General features: G+C 41.1%; 1 protein-coding gene across 1 annotated transcript; it reads left to right on the top strand.

The window, feature by feature from the left end:
- Positions 1–17,987, top strand: LOC115010462 (sarcalumenin). The gene is made up of 8 exons (XM_029435021.1): positions 1–85; positions 7,387–8,625; positions 10,873–10,965; positions 11,661–11,756; positions 13,491–13,607; positions 14,539–14,772; positions 15,528–15,877; positions 16,383–17,987. Exons 1-8 carry the CDS (start codon positions 1–3, stop codon positions 16,881–16,883), a joined length of 2,715 nt encoding a protein of 904 aa, XP_029290881.1. The 3' UTR covers positions 16,884–17,987.
- The last annotated feature ends 696 nt before the right edge of the window (positions 17,988–18,683 follow it).

Here is an 18,683-nt window from a genome sequence, read left to right as displayed (position 1 = left end):
ATGAGGAGAAGGCCCCTGGCAGCCAAAATGAAGTCTCTGCTGTCTATGTGCTGCGTGCTGTCTCTGCTGGCCCTGTCTGCTGCAGGTATGGTGAAGTGCTTGGGTTCATATTATATATATTAATATTTCAGGGTGTTAGTGCTTTTGGATGCATTTTAGGGAGTTATTTAAGCAGGTGTGGTATGTAAAAATGGAAACGCTGATCCACTGCAGCTGGATATCTACATCTACAAGTATTTGGTCTGTCTTTGTGTGTCTTGTTGAGAGTTGACTGTGGACAATGATTTTAGAGGTCATAAATGAAGGAAAGTTAAAAGATCAACATATTTTGTATCGAGTTGTTGGATTTAATGAGTATAAATATGCATCTAATGGAGTTCCATTCATTACCTATGGATAGATAATTTTGCTTCCTGCTAGTTTGCCAGAGTTGGGTTGAAATTGGTTTCAGATTTGACCGACAGCTATACATACCACATCTTAAACTCAGCTGATTGGGCAGGAAAAGTACCCTGTATGTTATGGTGGTGCAGTGTGCGGAGCTTTATGGTTGTCCGAGTGATAAAGTCAGAGCTGAGGTGGGACACCAGCTGATGGAAACTGTCCTGTCTGCCGCTACTTATTCTCTCTGCCCTGGGGAGAAACACAGTGACGGCACTGACGGAGTGGCTTGGACCCACTACAAAGAAACACTCTCTGCCGCAGCCAAAGCAAAAGCTGGCAGAAATTATTAGTTTTCCCACTGGATCTATTTCGGGCTGACTGTCCTCTCACAGCAGTTGCATGCATGTGTGCAACTCCGTCAGTGCTCAAGAGAGGGTTTTGGCATTTCACAGTCGCTTAATGTTTTTACAGGCTTACCTTTCATTCCACTTTTAAACTGAACCAATGGGATATTACAGCCATGACACTAGTGATACATTATAAATCTATAGAGGGTTATACGTCACAGTTGCTCTGCTTGTTTCCACATGTTTTAGAGAAGTGACTTGTCATGCTTGGTCAAAGCTGAGGCAGAGAAATACCCTTGTCTGTCCTTCCACTGGTTCATTTTGGCCTCTGTAAGTTGCCGTAGTCAGGTGTCAGGCGTCAGTCAGTCAAAGTCACCAGATACCGTGGTCACCTCACTGATATGCATCTCTTTAAGTCTCTCAGCAACACAGGCTTATTATGAGACAACTGGCCCCTGGGCACAGACATGCAAAAGACCCAACAGCCCCTACTACTGCCTTTATAGTTGGTTAGCCTCTTGTTGTTCAGTGTCTGTTTGTAGTTTTGTGTCTCTTAATGGTCATTTTGAGTCTCTTCGTAGCCCGTTTGTGTTTCTTTGTGGTTGTTTTGACCCTTTTGATAGCCGTTGTGAGTTTCTTCATGTCTCTGCGGCTGTTTTGCTTCTCAGTGTCGTTGTTGCGGTCACTTTGTAGTCATTTTCTGTCCCTTTTCTAGTCGTTTTCTGTGTCTTTCACTCTTTGAGTGACATTTTGCAGGTGATGGCCAGGGGGGCCCCTGACACTTTGGGGCCTTGAGCCTGTGCCTGGTAGGGCCGCTCAGTAATCCATCCATGCTCAGGAATGCACACACATTGAAAAAGACTTGCACATGCTTGCAATTACGAGACAATCATAAAGTCATACATGAATACAAATACACTCCATGTCTACAGCTCAAATCAGAGCTGCATTAAATGTCTCAATAAAGCCTCGTCTCCCGCTCTGCTCCGTCTGCAGAGCTGCTAATCTGTCATTCCAGTCAGCAGGCTCCATGTCCAGGGGATGTCCCAGCTAAAACAGGCATAAGAGCGGAGAGCAGACAGCAGAGGGCATGTAGGATCAGAGTTCAGTAGCCCAACAGTTGGACTGTTTAAAGTTACATCACTAGATAATAAAGTACTGTGTGAGTGTGGGCATGTCTCAGAAAGTGTGACATTTGACCAAAATAGCATACGCGATGATGAGATTAATAGGTGAGCATCACAGGTTTATTATCAAGACAGAAAGAGTGCGTCGCCTAAATCAATAAGTGTAAGTGCTGAGACGGACCATGATTTTTTTCTTTCAGCCCTTCATAGGGAGCGGGTCCTCTTTACGGAGTCTGCCATGTTTCTACAGTAGCCCAGAACGGATAAACCAAACTCTGGCTCCAGAGAAGGCCTTTCACGTTTTTAGGTTAAGGCCACCTTAGTTCTCCGACACACTTGTAAAGGGAAGGGTGGGCAGAGTAGTATTCCATTTTTTGCAATCTGCAACCTCACCGCTAGATGCCTCTGAATCCTACACACTGGACCTTTAACTTATTCTTCATCAAGGCTATCACTTACACAGTAAGCAGGGTGCATGTCACCAGTACTGGTGCTGATGCATTTATGTTCTTGCTCTTCAAAGAGACACTGAGTCACGCAAAGCCGTCCACTGTTGCAGGGAATGTGATCAATAGGGAAGCAGAGTAGCCTCATGACAATCACAGGGAGGAGAACAGCACCGCACTCCCTGAAAATAGAAATGGAATTATCCCTCCTTCTTTACACCCTCTGAATCATTGTGGGGCTATTTCTGTCACAAAGATGTACCATCCAGCACCCGTGCACCTGTCCCACTCTATCCCCGAAACACTGTGCTTTGCCCAGGCCTCACTGCAGCAACAGCAGGCTGAGGAACCACCAGAGAGAGACATTCAACTAAACTTTGACGGTATTATATTTAAGCTTAAGGCAACTTAAATTATAACAGTGACATTGCAAATAACTATAAGAAAATACGATCAAAGTTCAAGCTTCAGTTATCAATATTGTTGTATTAACAGTGCATTAAATTATGCAGTTATCACCCGACTGCACTTTGCCTCAGCTCTAAAATGCGTTTTAGTATCTTTTAGCTCATTGTTTTGGTTTTACAGTGAAAGCATTCAGCTGTTTTCACAAAATAAAATAACTCTTAGCAGCTAAAGAACCAGATCAACCAGTCAATATTAGATTCATCAGGTGGAAAGAAACTAAACTCCAAAATCCATGCCAAATTGCTCTACGTTTGCTGTAGGCATACATGGGCAACTGTTTGTTGCTGCTTATATTAACCATAACAACTTTGTAAGGTGATAATATATCTATGTTATGTTTATGGCTTGTTTCAAAAAAGATAAAATGAGTCCTTTTTCACAGATGTTGCAGTTTAGCCCTTTTGTTCCAACATGTCCTGAATGTACAACAAAAAAGTAAAATGTTGGTATTACTTAACACCCCACGTTGCTTCAGTATATGTAGGTTTACGCATGCAGCGCAGATAAATAAATAGTCTTTATTGCCCACTTCTGGATTGTTCTGTTGTAGCTCACATGTGCATCCAGGAGAAACTGTGACCATCCCATTTAGTTTACTTGAGTTTGAATGCTATGCAGGGACATGGGAAAACATTTGTATGTTAGCTAACAATTCTAAGAGTCTACAGCCATGCTAGTGGCACTGTGACGCAAACGTCAGCATGTTAATATGCCACCAATCGCTAACACGCTGATGTTTAGCAGATTTTGTGTTTACCATGTTCACCTTGTTAGCATGCTAACATTTGCTCATTTGCACCAAACACAAAGTCCTCGTCATGTCATTAGCTTTGCAGGCGTTGGACAAATTAAACATTTTCACCCGATGATGGTGCTACGTAGATGAAAAGTTAAGGTATCATCAAAGTTATTACAATTCACCCTGACAGGGACATGAATGTCTGAACCAAATTGTGTGCCCATCCTTCCAGTGGATGTTGCAATATTTCACAAAAAAACATAAATAGCCTATATCCTCATGGTGGCTATAGACGAAAAGTCAGGGGATCACCAAGTTATCAAGGTTAAGTAAAGATCATCCTCTTTTGAACGTCAAATGTCAATGTATAAAATGTTATGGCAATCAACTCAGTAGTTGTGGAGATATTTCAGTCTGGGCCAAAGTGATTGACAAACTAACAGTCTCACAATGCCATCCCTCGAGCCACGTTGCTATTGTGATTAAAAACAGAAAACCTACTTGGAAAACTGCTTATTGGTTTTTCGAAATTCCAATTCAGTTATGTATTGTTTAGGAAATGTGTTTGCTAAAACGTACCCTCTTTATAACGCTAATCTTCACAAAATATCCAACTCAGAGATCCCACTATTTTTTACTTGTATTCTGTCTCAAATGTTCGCCCCCCAGTCTTCCTAACTTTGTTCACTTTAATTTAATGTAGCCATCACTGGCCACTAACCCTGCAGAAAACGATCTCTCCACTTTATCTTCACAACTATCTCAAGAGGAGAAAAGCCAGTAGACTATATTCATATTGTATAATTGAAGAGGCCTCGCCGCTACATTTTTTACAAGTTGTTTTACATTTTATGTCAAATGCTTTTATCCTAAATCATCATACAAGGTGAACAAATATCTGCTTCCTACATGAACCAGGCGAACAAAATCACAGAATCTTTAGCTCATTTATCTTAATCAATGTAAAGTAAACAAACTAGTAAATGGTCATTGACCTTGTTATGTAATGTCACCTAACTTTGGCAACCCATCTTCACCAACGCACTTCAGGATCTTGGCTGCTGCTGTTCGTGTTACAACGCAGACTATGCTGTTGCACTATGTCATTGGGCAGCTTCCAAACCTCCATCACGGCCCCGTCAGAACAGTGGAGGCCAGGCAGGCTCACACCTTTGCCAGCAAGCGATTACGATTACACCATAAATATGTGGCGGTCTCTTAAGATCACAAGAGATTTTTATTTTTGGGACTTGAGCTCTTTCGCTAATTATTATATATTACCATTGTGATCAATGATGGCCAAGTCAAGCACTGGAAATCTGTTGTTTTCACTTGCAGGGTTTGACTGTGTTCATAATACAATAATCATTGACCTGCCATGACTAGATTCTTTCCTTGTCATTTGCTTAAACTTGGAATAAGACCAGACTTTTGTTAAAAGTCAAGAGCAAAACTATCATCATAATACAGAAAACATTATGGAACAAAACGCCTTTATACACGCAGCGGGGATACGTAAGGAATATAAACTTGATGTCCTCTGTGGTCACTAACACTGGCAATCCCCTCAGGAGGTGATAAGCTAACAAAACTTCCAGATGCTAGATGAGCATTAAGCCTTCCATCTAGCCTAAAATATAAATGTATCTTGACTCAGAAATAGCTGATCATGGTTTGGTGGACTCAGCTTCAAGGCTTTACACGGGTACTTTCACATCCACATTTAAAGCAGAAAGCAGCTGATAGCCTTACTACTGTACGTGCAACGTCCATGGACAAAACCATTTGCTGATGCACCTTGTCACGTCATGTAAGCATATGATTAGCTTATTTAAAGTTTGTGGAGTAGCATCTCTCAGAATCAAAGATATAGACCTTTGCACAGCAGACATTTTGAACGAGGAAAGGCGCAGGTGTAACTAGTGAAACTAATGAGAGCTCTGTTCCACCGAGGTTAAGTGGGAGTTTACAGCTGACTGTCACATCTCTCATTCTCCTATTCGTTTTGTTGCACCTGTTAGGGCGGGAAAATGTACGTTTGTTATCATTCTTATTGGTACAGAGTTTTGTGCCATCATGAAATATCCAGTATAGCTTCACCCTACTTCACCCTAATTAATTAGTCACAGTAATTGAAAACATCTGTGTGGGTGTGCAGGGCCTTTAAAGATTCAGGACTGAGGGCTCCTTACTAATAACTATTCTCAGTTTAATTACATGCAAATCAGACAATTTGTTTACTGAAAATTGAGTTTAATGAAGATTAATGACAAAGGGGGTTGCACGTAGTGATGACTTACAGAGAATCATCAACTAAATCTGCAGCTCCCTTTGGCTTTACAGAGTTTTATAGTGAGTTTCAACTCATTGCAACTTTACTGATTTGGTTCACCTACAGCTTTCATCGTATCATTTCTTACCGCGGAGCATTCAATAGCTAAAGAGACGTTTCCCTGAGGAGTTGGTAGAGACCACATCAGAGCTGAAAGAGAGTGAATATTGGACTTAAGTTCATCAGGTGACGATAAATGATAATGTTGCTCTGTACCTGCCGGATGTTCAAATAATCCATTATTGTTTGCCACCAAAGCTATCATCAAGTGTTAGCTTCTTCCTTAGCATTGGCCTGTTTGCTTGTGTTGGGCGTTGATCTAGAAGCCTTAAGAACGTGTAAAACCTGTGACAGCTGCCTACAGCTATTAGTCTGCATCCCACATACTGACCCTATCTTGTAACATGAACTGTACGTACATTTAGCTGCCTCATATCACACTGTGTACCGCTAAGCCTCCCCCAGTCTTAAGACTGGCAGGCAGTTATAATTAAATAGAGGTCACTGTACACTATGTTTGCATCTAATGTACATGTATGCATGTGGTGTAATAGAGAGGGAGTTCCCTTTTTTTTTTGCTGTAATTGTTTTGAAACCATAGTAACTATAATTTACTGTATGATGCTGAGGGATGTGATGTCTGTTCACCTGGATGTCATCTGGACTGTGTTGGCAAGCACCTTGTAAACGTCTTGTTTGCATCTCATTAACATGAGAGAAAGAAGGAACCCAAAGATGGCTTTGGTTTTGATGAAACTTTATGTCTATCAAGTATAACATATTGTTGTATATTTATTGGAGTTATTGCTCGTAGCATTGTAGTATTTCTGACTTCTGAATGCAGTTTCTGTGTCTTCTGACAACAAAATTATATTATTCTGGAGAAACTCCAGAAAGTTATTTTCTGTGCAATAAACATTTATTTTAGAATATATTTTGTTTAGTTTTTTTAAACATTGAAATATCTCAAATTCATTCATTCACCAGTGTTTGGGGTGTCAGTAACCCATAGATGGCTCCAGAGAATTCCTATTAATTAGGACTAAACCATTACAACAGTTATAAATGTATACAATGGCTATAAATACATAATTCTATTCCAAGGCACCCTTTCCACTCAGCTGTCTTCTTTTAGATTCTCCACACAACTGTTCACCGTACATCTGCTTCAAATAGTCCATGCTTTAGTTTCACCATTCAAGGAGCTGAAATGTGAGTCGTAAACTGGGGGGTGCTGAACATTTGATCTGCTCTGTTCTTTCACAGTGACTGTGTACTGGTCAAGCAGTGACGTAACACACAAAGGTGACCGGTCTGCACAAATTCAGCTAGTTTGCACCGTGCAGTCGGATTGGTCGGTTTATTTCTGAACATTTCCCTTTAGATTGCTAATGACGATCATAGTTCTGAGCAGGGATGAATTCTACATTTTTTTCTCCAAGATCTTATTTGTCTTGGTGCCAAAGACTCATACATTTTCATTTGGGAAAGAGACACCAGCACAGAGAGTAATCTTGTCTAATCCCATGTTTCCTCCTATTAGATCTCCTGGCAGAGTCCTCCATCCACGATGAGGAGCATCTGGTGCATCTGCAGTTCCAGCAGCCGGAGGGAGAGCTCTTCTCCTGTGGATGTGACACAACAGAGGAGCACGCCAGCCAGAGCTCCTCCAATGACACCCCGGCCCCGGAGAGGGTCATATGCCAGCCCTGCAAACCCCCATCAGCTGTAGATACTGAAGAAGTGCCAGCTTCCACCTCAGAGCATGAAGAGGAGGAGGAAGATGCAGCTCATGCAGAGGAGGATGCTTCCACTGAGGAGGTAACAAGTGATGGAGAGGAAGAGCAGGAGGAGGCAGCTTCCCGGGAAGAGGAAGTTACATCTGAGGAGGAGGCTGAGGATCACAGTGTGGAGGAAGAGGAAGTAGCTGAGGAAGTTGCATCATCTGAAGAGGAGGTTGAGGAGGAGAAAATCGAGGAAGAGGAAGAAGAGGAATTACCCCATGAGGAAGAGGAAGGGAGTGAACCTCAGGAAGAAGTTGCAGAAGAGGAAGAAGCTGCTGTTGAAGAAGCAGTTGAGGAACCAGAAGGGGAAGACACACAAGAGGACACAGAGGCAGCAGCTGAGGAGGAAAGTGTGGAAACTTCCATATACGAGGTTGTAGAGGAGGAAGCTGAGGAGGAGGTTGCAGAGGCTGAACCAGAAGCAGATCCAGTTGAGCTTCCTCAAACAGATTCTGAACTTGAGGAAACAGAGCCAGAAGCGATAGCAGAATCTGTGGCTGAACCAGAGGTGACTGCAGAGCCTGAACCAGAACCAGAGATAGTTGCAGAGCCTGAACCAGAACCAGAGGTGACTGCAGAGCCTGAACCAGAACCAGAGATAGTTGCAGAGCTTGAACCAGAACCAGAGGTGACTGCAGAGCCTGAACCAGAACCAGAGGTGGTTGTAGAACCTGAACCAGAGGTGACTGCAGAGCCTGAACCTGAACCAGAAGTGGTTGCAGAGCCTGAACCAGAGGTGGTCGCAGAACCTGAAGTAATTTCAGAGCCTGAGGCAATTCCAGAGCCTGATCCAGAACCAGAGGTCGTTCCTGAAGTGGAGCCAGAACCTGTTGTGGAGGAGGTCACACCAGAATCTGTAGAGGATGTGGCTGTGCAAGAGGAGCTGGTGGAGGAGGCACCTGTTGATGTCGAGGAGGTGACAATGGAGGAGGTGACAGTGGAGGAGGTGACAGTGGAGGAGGTGACTGCAGAGCAGCCTACGCAGTCTAAAAACAAAGGTACAAAAAGATATGACCCCCTGGGTTTGTAATATGTCATAAGTCAAACTTGTATGTAGCAACGTTCTCTTTGAATTTGTTTCCCCCTACTTACAAAAGCACTCGACAAACAGCTCATACTCCGTAGCTGCTATTTATCCATCACGATGGATACATTATTTTGAGCGTCACAACGCCTGCAAAGTTATTCCTTTTAGTATCAGAATTTGATTAATTCAGTCCGATCACATAGGGACAACCGCAAGATAGCCGGGTTAGGGTTAGTGCGGAAGTCTACAGTGCGCATGCTCAAAGTATCACGCAGCAGTGAGAGGTCATATATATGTACATATATATTTAATCCTCCACAACCCGACCCTTTCTGATAATAAATAACTGGAAAATATAAACCAAATGTAACCTTCTGGTTTCTTTAAAGTTCTGACCGAAGGAGAAAACTTTTAAAACTATAAATTGAGCATTATTATTATCATTATTAAATATATATTGTCAATCAATCAATAGGAAAAAAACATATTGTAATAACATTTTTGGCCTTATCGTCCAGCCCTCGTAACTTAAATCTGTGCACTGACACCAGAGGCCAAAGTCTTGCCTTCATTCTGTCAGACAGTCCGAGCAGCGACCGACAAGAAGAGCAGCACGGATCCTGTTACAGTAAATCTGTCCTCATCCAGTCAGCGCTTCTGTAATTAAGAAAGCACGCCATTATCTGATGCCTGGGTGTTGACACCTGCTATAAAAGATGAATGCTGAATCTTAAAAGTGTGAGTGTGAGTGTCATTGGAGGTTGTTTTATGAAAGGCGTGTTATCCCTTTTGACCAGGTTGTTGAAAAGTCTTTGAATATCCACTGCAATTGATTTCGACAGAGACGGGGAAAGCCTGCTGTACATTTCTAACACGAGTAGTGTAACAGTTTTAGTTTGTGTCGCTTTATCCTAGAGTGTGAGTTCAAGATGACAAAACTAAATATTTTGGAAACTGTTCTGTCACGACTTACATTTTAAAAGAAGAACATCCATATCAAGAAATCATGTAAACAGAGATTTACATTATTAGCCAACAAAAACATTGACAAAAAGGAAGCCAGAAATAAACAATGGTTATCCTCAGGTTGCACGTAAGACACATTTTAAAGCTAATACAATCGTTCCTTTTTAAAAAGAGACAAGGATAATAGCTCTTAGTACAATCTTAGGCGACAAAAGACAGTAAAGAAAATCAATTAAAAACACAAAACCAAATACATTATGACGTGTACTCGGAGGTGGTGGGTTCAGCACCTGGTGGAGGGATGAAGGGGAATGATTTAACACAATCTGTACAGGAGGGTTAGGCTTATTTATTTGTTGTTGGATCGTTACATTTGATCTGATATTGATACTTCAAACATCACTTTTATAAAATAATGCTCAATCAACTAGTAATGTGTACTTGTTTCCAAGTTGTAATTAATGGTTTTATTAATGGTTAATAAATCATCCATGAATTTTTTATAGAGCAATAAAAGGCCATTCATGAGGACAGGTTTTGGGTTGCAAATCCCCTATGGCTGGGGTTAATCCTCACCTAGCGTAACTCATTTGTCTTTTAAGATAGCCCTTTATCTCACATTGAAGACCCTTGTAATGATCACTTTTCTAATTACAAAATTAATGAATTAATAACTTTTTCAGAGGAGAATGAAAAACAACCAAAGGTATTTTTCACAATTTGCCAACAAAAGGCTCATATGACTTATATACTGTTCATATTTAAGCATGTATAAAGCCTTACATAAAGTATGCCTTTATGTAAGAGAGCAAATTATGATTCTTGTTGACTGGGCACTTAACTGAGATTAAATGACAGCAAAGGTCTCTATCTTCCTCTCGCCCCCTGAATATGACACTGTGTGTAGCTGTAGGGGAATTAGCAACAACCTTTGGTACATAAATAAACAAACCAAAATAGCAGAGGAAAGGAACAGACAGTTAGATGGACAACAGCATGAATGATACAATAACAGTTGGGCATGTACTCGGCCCAGATGGTCTGGTCCCTCACATCTCAGGAAACATGGGGGAGCACTTTTATTTTGAAACTATGTCAACAGAAAACGTGGTTCATTTCACATCATTGTCATTAACTATGTGTATGACATAGAAAACTGTGTTTCCCTTCTCTGTCAGATTACTACTTTCCTACAGTCACATGTAAATGCATGTCAGGGCTTTTGACCTTAACAGTCTGATCCTCCAATCAGAGCGTGAGACAGCAAGCCGGACACCGAGGGACCGCTCACACATTGAGGACACGCTGCGATTGGCTACTAATGAACCCTCAGCAGAGTTCTCAGGTGAGGAAAATATAAATCTGAAAAATGATTGATGTAAGCCTATGTGGTGTGGAATTTCTCTTCTCACTCCCATCAGCACACACAAATACACCCAAACACTCATACCCTTAGTGACACAGTGACACGTGCACACAGTGAAACCCACATCCTACTGATCAAAATGTTCAATTGCTGTGGAAAAGCCTGAAGTTCTGTGTTGAAATAAAAAATGTTTATAACGATTTTGTCAATGAAAAAAACAAAGCAGATGTGTTTGCATGTGAATGAAAGGGAGTTTGAGAGAATTTTGGGGGATGTTTTGCCAAAACTATTCTGAAAATAGCTTCATGATGTCTAGTTCCTGGGGCTGTTATGTGTGAGTGTGTGTACTGTATGCATGTGTGTTTGCGTGAGCGTGTGTAGACACGTCTCGAGGCAGGTGATTAATCAGTTCAAATGTGTAACTCTGTCCTCGGCCATGAAAGCCTCTCTGTTCTCCTAAACTAGATTGGTTCATTTCAGACAGGCCAAAGTGCCGCAGCAGAGCCGCTCTTCTAATCACCTCAGCTCGATTCAATAAACTTTATGAGGGCAATTCATCATGCACTGCCAAAGGAACTGTTGTAATCAGTAATGGTTGCAAGGACATTAATTATACTCTTGGCCAAAATGTCATCCCAATTATTACATCCCACTTTCCCCCTCTCTCTCTCTAGTTGCTATGAAGAAGCTGTTGGACATCTACCACACTGCCATCAAGCCAATGGAGCAAGCCTACAAGTACAACGAGCTCAGGCAGCATGAAGTCACAGGTAAACCAGCTTCCTGTTGGAGGTTGCACCTGGATTAAACAGCATGTAGAGAAGCATTAACAGTACTTTGCAAATATCACACACAGTATTGAAGTTAACATTTTGATTAAACGTTACGTACGTACACTAGCTGTCTAACGTTATAATAAAGGGTCAAACACCAGCAAATGCTAGCTAGCTAACGTTTTAGCATACCATAGCCTACAGTTACATCTAAGTTATCTCATTATTTAAATAACACAATTAACCAGATTGTAGCTGGTTTTGAGGACCCAGTTAACTTATCTGCGAAATCAAGCTTTTCCAGTGGCTACAAAGCTAACAGCTAGCTAGCTATCACAGCAACATAGTTAATGCTAGCTCCCAGACTAACATTAGTCTTACCTGAAACTTTCGACCAATGTCTCCTTATTTCCACAACCCTCTAGTGACAGATTTCAGGATTGACAGGAACATGGGGGAAGGTCTTATTCAAACAGAATCCTTCCTCTTGTATGACTTGCACTCAGGGACACAGCAGTAAGATGACATAATGTTAACGTTAGTTGTTCGTAAAGACCCCTCTCTGGCATTATAGAATACTTGGCAACCCACATATGCTTTGTTTGGAAATTAAGATGACTACACGGCGAATAGGCCTTACAGGCCCACATTGGCAGTAGGCCTACTTGAACAACAGGAACACTTTGCATTTTGAAGCCTTCATAAGACATTTTGTTGTGAGTGTTATTCAGGTACAATGACTCTGGCACTAATTCAAGTGAAACAAGTGCTGTAAAATATAAAGGTATTATCATTCTGTATAATTTTAAATAAGTAAATTGATACTTATTTATTTACCTTTTTCATTTTCCAACAGTTAACTGTCATGTAAAAAACATAATGTAGCCAACATTACTATCCAACAGAAGAGCTTCTCTATCAGTTCACCACTCCATGGTTTAATAAACTTGAGTTGCACAGAAACAGTGAAGGACAAATAAGGTCATGATTAATAAGAAATAGAGCCAGGACATGACATTATTCAAACCAGGCGCACAGAGAAGCACAATAATGACTCTGTCTGCTGAAAATTAAAGAGAACGTTGTGTGGGCCAAACTCCCGACAACTTTGTTCCATTGCACTTGAGGGCAGGGAGTATTATTATGCTAAGGAGCAGGATGAAGTCTTCAAACTGTGGCCTGTGACTCTGGGACCCCTTGTGGTGCAGAATGGAAATACGTCTACAGAAGTGTCAGGGGAGCATGAATGTGTTCATTTTCATTTGGATTTGTTTATTTCCTGTGTGCTAATGAAACATGTAACCCCAAAATGACACAAGACAAAAGCAAATCAGGTGAGATCGCAAAACTATTATAGTCTGAGAAACATGAATTTTCATGCAAAGCTGTATTCTGACTTATTCTGAGATAAGCTGTAGTGGAATTGATACGTTGAAATAGGAACCTTGTATTCAACAATGTAGTAATAGTACTAATAATTCTAATAATAATACACTATTTGTTATAACCTTTTCATATCCAACCTTGCAACACAAAGTGCTTTACAATAAGGGAAAATATAAGTAGAATGAACATAAATACAGGAATACAAGGCCATAACTAATGTCAAATAAGATGGAAGATAAAGCACATTTGATCAAATTCTTACACTTCTTTTTCCAAAGCACATTTTTTATATGTTCATTCTTTTTCTCAAACTTTCTCTGTATGTCTTCTTCACAATCTCTGCAGATGGAGAGATCACCTCCAAGCCCATGGTTTTGTTCCTGGGACCGTGGAGTGTGGGCAAGTCCTCCATGATCAACTACCTGCTGGGTCTTCACGGCACCTCACAGGAACTCTACACAGGTTTGCACTGTTAAAATTGTTTGTGAGAGAGCTATTGTCTTTATTATAACCAGAGTAGTGATGAAGATTACATTACAGTAACATTTTACAATTTATTACTTACTTTCTTATTATTCACTTTCTTATTCACTATTAATCATCCCAAGACCCTCCACATACTGCCATTTCACTTAAAGTGAGACTATTGCAAACATCCAATATCATATATAGTATAATAGTTAGTTAAGTTAAATATATTATCATCAGGTGAACTGACTGAAAGTGAGGGAGCACAACTAGGAAAAAATAAACATGTCTCCTGGTGAAGTAGGCTGTGTTATCTATGACACGTTAAAATGTTGTGTAACAGTAAGTAAGTAGAGACGAGTCTCAAAGTCAGCAAAGTGATGCAGTAATGTCGGTTACACTATCTTAAGTTAGCTAACGTTAGCGACTGGTCTTACCAGTCAAGGTTGTAGCAACAAAAAAAGTATATGGATTTAAAGAAGAGTAAGTTTTATTGCTAATCAATTTTACTTTATTTGTCAGAGAAAGAATATGGTGTCTCCTTTCAAAAGTTACATAATGTCGCTTTAAGGCTTATTGCTGCTATGACTACTAATGTAGTGCTGAAATATGCAAGAAACATTGTGCTTTTTAAACTAGAATTAATACAGAAATCATGATCTATAACATACGTTTGTTATGATTTATGTATTTAAACATTGGAAATATAAAGGTGTTATTGTGTTTATCAATTATTTAGTGGCACATGTAGTGTGTACAGTAATACATGCTTAGTGAGGGCAAATCACTAGCTGAGCATTATTTTATTAAAGTGATGTTTAAAGTATCAATATCAGATCAAATGTAACGATCCAACAACAAATAAATAAGCCTAACCCTCCAGTACAGATTGTGTTAAATCATTCCCCCTCCGTCCCTCCACCAGGTGCTGAGCCCACCACCTCCGAGTACACCGTCATAATGCACGGGGAGAAGTTTCGCTCCATTGAGGGCATCGTCATGGCAGCAGACAGCTCACGGTCCTTCTCACCTCTGGAGAAGTTCGGCCAGGGCTTCTTGGAGCGGCTGGTCGGCGTCGAGATGCCCCACAAGCTGCTTGAGAGGGTCACCTTCGTCGACACGCCCGGCATCATTGAAAACCGCAAGCAGCAGGAGAGAGGTGACCATTACTAACGGAAACGTTTTATAGCAAACCTGCAGATAACCAACAGACTTGTAGACTGACTACAACAATATCTGTGACATCCAACCAACATTAGACAGTAATTACCATGACACACGGTGTCGATACATCATACAGACACAAACACAGATATACCCACATACAGTGAGTAATGTATCAAATATTAAAGTGTTCAAATGTATTAAGTTTATTTACAATGACTAGTTAAAAGTAATCTTTATACAGAAAACAAAGGCAGACAAATCAAAAGTGTGTGTAGCAGTCATGTTGAAAAACAGAACTGATAAACCCAGTCTCTTTGTGGTCATTTTGTCCCTTTACATAGTCATTGTGAGTCTGCTTGTGGTCTCTTTGCAGCTGTCTTGCATCTCTTTGTAGTCATTTTATGTCTCTTCGTAGTCATTTTGAGTCTCTTCCCGGTTGGTACGTCTCTCTTTGAGGGACATTTTGTGGGTGAAGGGGCTTTCACTTGACACTGTAGGCCCGTTCAGTAATCCATTAATGCTGAGGGATCTTTGCAACTTTTATTTCTGTGTAGCACATGCGCCATTTCCTGAACCAGACATCCAGAAGCCCATTGACAACATGAGTTTTACTTGTTTCCGTTCCATAAAATACGAGCAACGAAAGCTTTTCATATGTGCAATGTTCAAATAACAAAGTGTCAATCATTTCACAGAGCTAAAACATTATCTTTGCATGTGTGGTGTCTCCTCGCTCCTCTTCCTCAGGTTACCCCTACAACGACGTGTGCCAGTGGTTTATCGATCGAGCAGATCTGATCTTCCAGGTGTTTGACCCCACCAAGCTGGACGTGGGAGGGGAGCTGGAGATGCTCTTCAAGCAGATGAAGGGCCGCGAGTCCCAGATTCGCCTCATCCTCAACAAGGCCGACAGTCTTTCCACCCAGAACCTGTTGAGGGTCTACGGGGCTCTGTTCTGGAGCATGGCGCCGCTCATCAAGGTCACAGAGCCTCCTCGGGTGTACGTCAGCTCCTTCTGGCCCCAGGACTACGCTGCAGACACCAGCCGAGAGCTCTTCATGAAGGAGGAGACCTCTCTGCTGGAGGACCTCAACCAGGTGTGATATGGATTCTTGACCTGTTTTTGTTGACAATATGATTCAATACACGGATATTGATTTGGTAATTGCTTTATTTAACACTAGTGACATTCACCCTGACCGCATTTTAAAGAGTTTAGTACACTCATGAGGTCTCTGAACTATATGTTTATTGAGTTTATACAAATGTATACAAAAAATAAACATTATGTATGCGCACTTATAGATATCCAGTATCCTAATAACAGAACTATATACATGATACATACATATTAATGATCAAGCAATATAAAAATAAATAAAAATATATAGACAGAGGAGGTACATTACAATAAGCACATTTACAATATTGAAGAAATAAACACTTGTTAGTATTAGTTATTACTAATGCTACAATTCTCCTTCCCCAGACTGGTTCAACATGTATGATACATCCTTGTCACTTGCAGTACACATCTAGTCTGTGATTTATATTATCTCTCTCCCTCTGTCTCTTCTCATTTCTCTCTCTTCTCCCTTACAGGTGATTGAGAATCAGATGGAGAACAAGATCGCTTTCATCCGCCAGCACGGCATCCGTGTCCGTATCCACGCCCTGCTGGTGGACCGCTACCTCCAGACCTTCTCCGACAAGCTGGGCTGGTTCAGCGACCCCTACGAGGTGTTCCAAGACATTGTCAACGACCCGGACAAGTACTACATCTTCAAATCCATTCTGGCCAAAACCAACGTCAGCAAGTTCGACCTGCCCAAGAAGGAGGCCTACCAGGACTTCTTCGGCGTGAACCCGGTCTCCAGCTTCAAGCAGCTCTCCTCCCACTGCAGCTGGACCGGCGGCTGTCTGCTGGAGAAGCTAGAGAGGGCCATCTCGTACGAGCTCCCGGCTCTGCTCAGCAGCACCAGCAAGGCCGCAGACACGCCTGCCCCAGCGAAGGCTGCACCCACACCTCCGCCTCCGCTCCCCGGCACCTGTGAGGGTCCCGGGTGTGAGGAGAAACCCAAAAATCGCTGGAGGAGGCAGTGAGACGTAGGACAGGGGTGCAGCAGGAGGAACAGAGGAGGCAGATGGCGGCAGCGGCCAGAGGGTTTCCTTAAATAATCCTTACTGCTGTGATTTTCAGAACTGGGTATGGGGAGACTGAGCAGGGAGAGGGAAAGAGAAAAGACCTGGGTCAGAATACTTCTTACTTAGTGCTTGTTTTTACCTGGATGGGGACAGTTCAGATCAATTGTAGATGACAGAAAAGTATACCCAATTTTACTTTTCAACAACCCTCTGGTACACATTGTTCTGTATGATACCGTTCTGGTATTTGGGTAGGTCAAAACTAACAGTGAATTTCTTTGATTACGGTAGAATAAGAAATGTAGAAGAAGAGGCTTGAAGTCGTGCCATCTGAAGCCATTGTTGTGTGCAAAATGTGATACATGTCTGCAGGAGAAACGAACCTCCGAAGCACGATATTTTCCTATGTAACCTTCCAAGTTAGTGAAATCTGAGAATGAATGTTTTCTTGTTTCTCACTGTTTTCAAGTTTGTACATTATTTATTCAAGTTTTCTCCTTCAGAGAAAGATGCTGGCAGCGCTGTCACTCTACCAGTGATACAGTAGATGCTGCCACTCTTTTGTCCTCTGCGTTGTTTGCAAAGTCTGAAGATTGAGATAAACTGCTGTGCTGTGTTTTTACAGTTAAACCAGTGTAGGGCGTTATTGCGTCAACAAGCTTATTTTCAACGGTGGGGCAGTAAAATATAAAGAAGGGAGCTCTCGTAGTGTTTTATTGAGCAAAACCATGGTTAGTCACTGCATTACTGTATACTGTACTGTCATTTTTTCTTTATTTTACTAGTCTACGTTTATTATAGGAACAGGTTTAGTTTAACATTTCTCTGTGCTGTTTAGACTGAATTGACTGAATACTGCCATGTTGTCATTTAGTCGTAGCTTTCCTTTCATGTAAGCTTTTATTTAATGCCACCGCTGCCTTTTCAGCCCTCTGAACTGTTGCTAGTTTTACCTCAACGCGGTTGCATGCCATATGGGCATTTCCTTTCAAATTGTAATCTTTTCCTTGTTCTTTTAGGTCTGTTTGTAATTGTCATTATTTTGAGTAAACAACAACAAAACGAAATCTGCAGGCTTGCTTTCCTTTTTAAGGCTACACAGACATTACAGATTAAAATCTCTTCCATGGAAACAATACATAATTCATATCATTTGGTTGTTTAGCCGCAAAATGCAGCAAGAGGGAGTTTGGAGAATATGGGCCAAATGTAAAAGCAGCAGCTCTCATCTTCACAACACACTGGAGAAACTGCACCTTCAGAATAAAATGTTTCAGACTAATTTGTTCTCACATAGCAGCATTAAACATGATTAAATGGTTAACAGCTGGGGGAGCACACATCATCCCAAACCACCATTAACAATAAAAATGCTGCTTTTTCATAGCTGTTGATAAATGATCCCTGCAGTGACTGAAAGCCGCCACCAGGAGGCGCCTCAGTTCAAAGTGTCAGACTGACTGCACAGCGCATGAGTGGTAGAAATACTTTATTTCTTTGGATTAGTTTTATTTCAAATGCAGGACAATTAGGAAACAATTCCTTCATAGAAAAAAAAACATTAACATTTTTTTATGACTTTATTGCAGGTATTTACATTATTATAAGTGATCAGTTTCAGCACTTGTTTAATACATCCTGCCACATTTATGAATTTAACCAAAGAAACAAACAATAACCAGAAATATGAGAAATATTTTGTTCCAAGGGTTTTAACAAATATGCCGTATATTATTTAACAATATCTTTAATCCATTC

Source organism: Cottoperca gobio, chromosome 1, assembly GCF_900634415.1.
Source record: "Cottoperca gobio chromosome 1, fCotGob3.1, whole genome shotgun sequence".
NCBI lineage: Eukaryota > Metazoa > Chordata > Actinopteri > Perciformes > Bovichtidae > Cottoperca > Cottoperca gobio.
The sequence above is the reverse complement of the archived record's forward strand: the minus strand, read 5'-3'. Positions and strand labels throughout refer to the sequence as shown.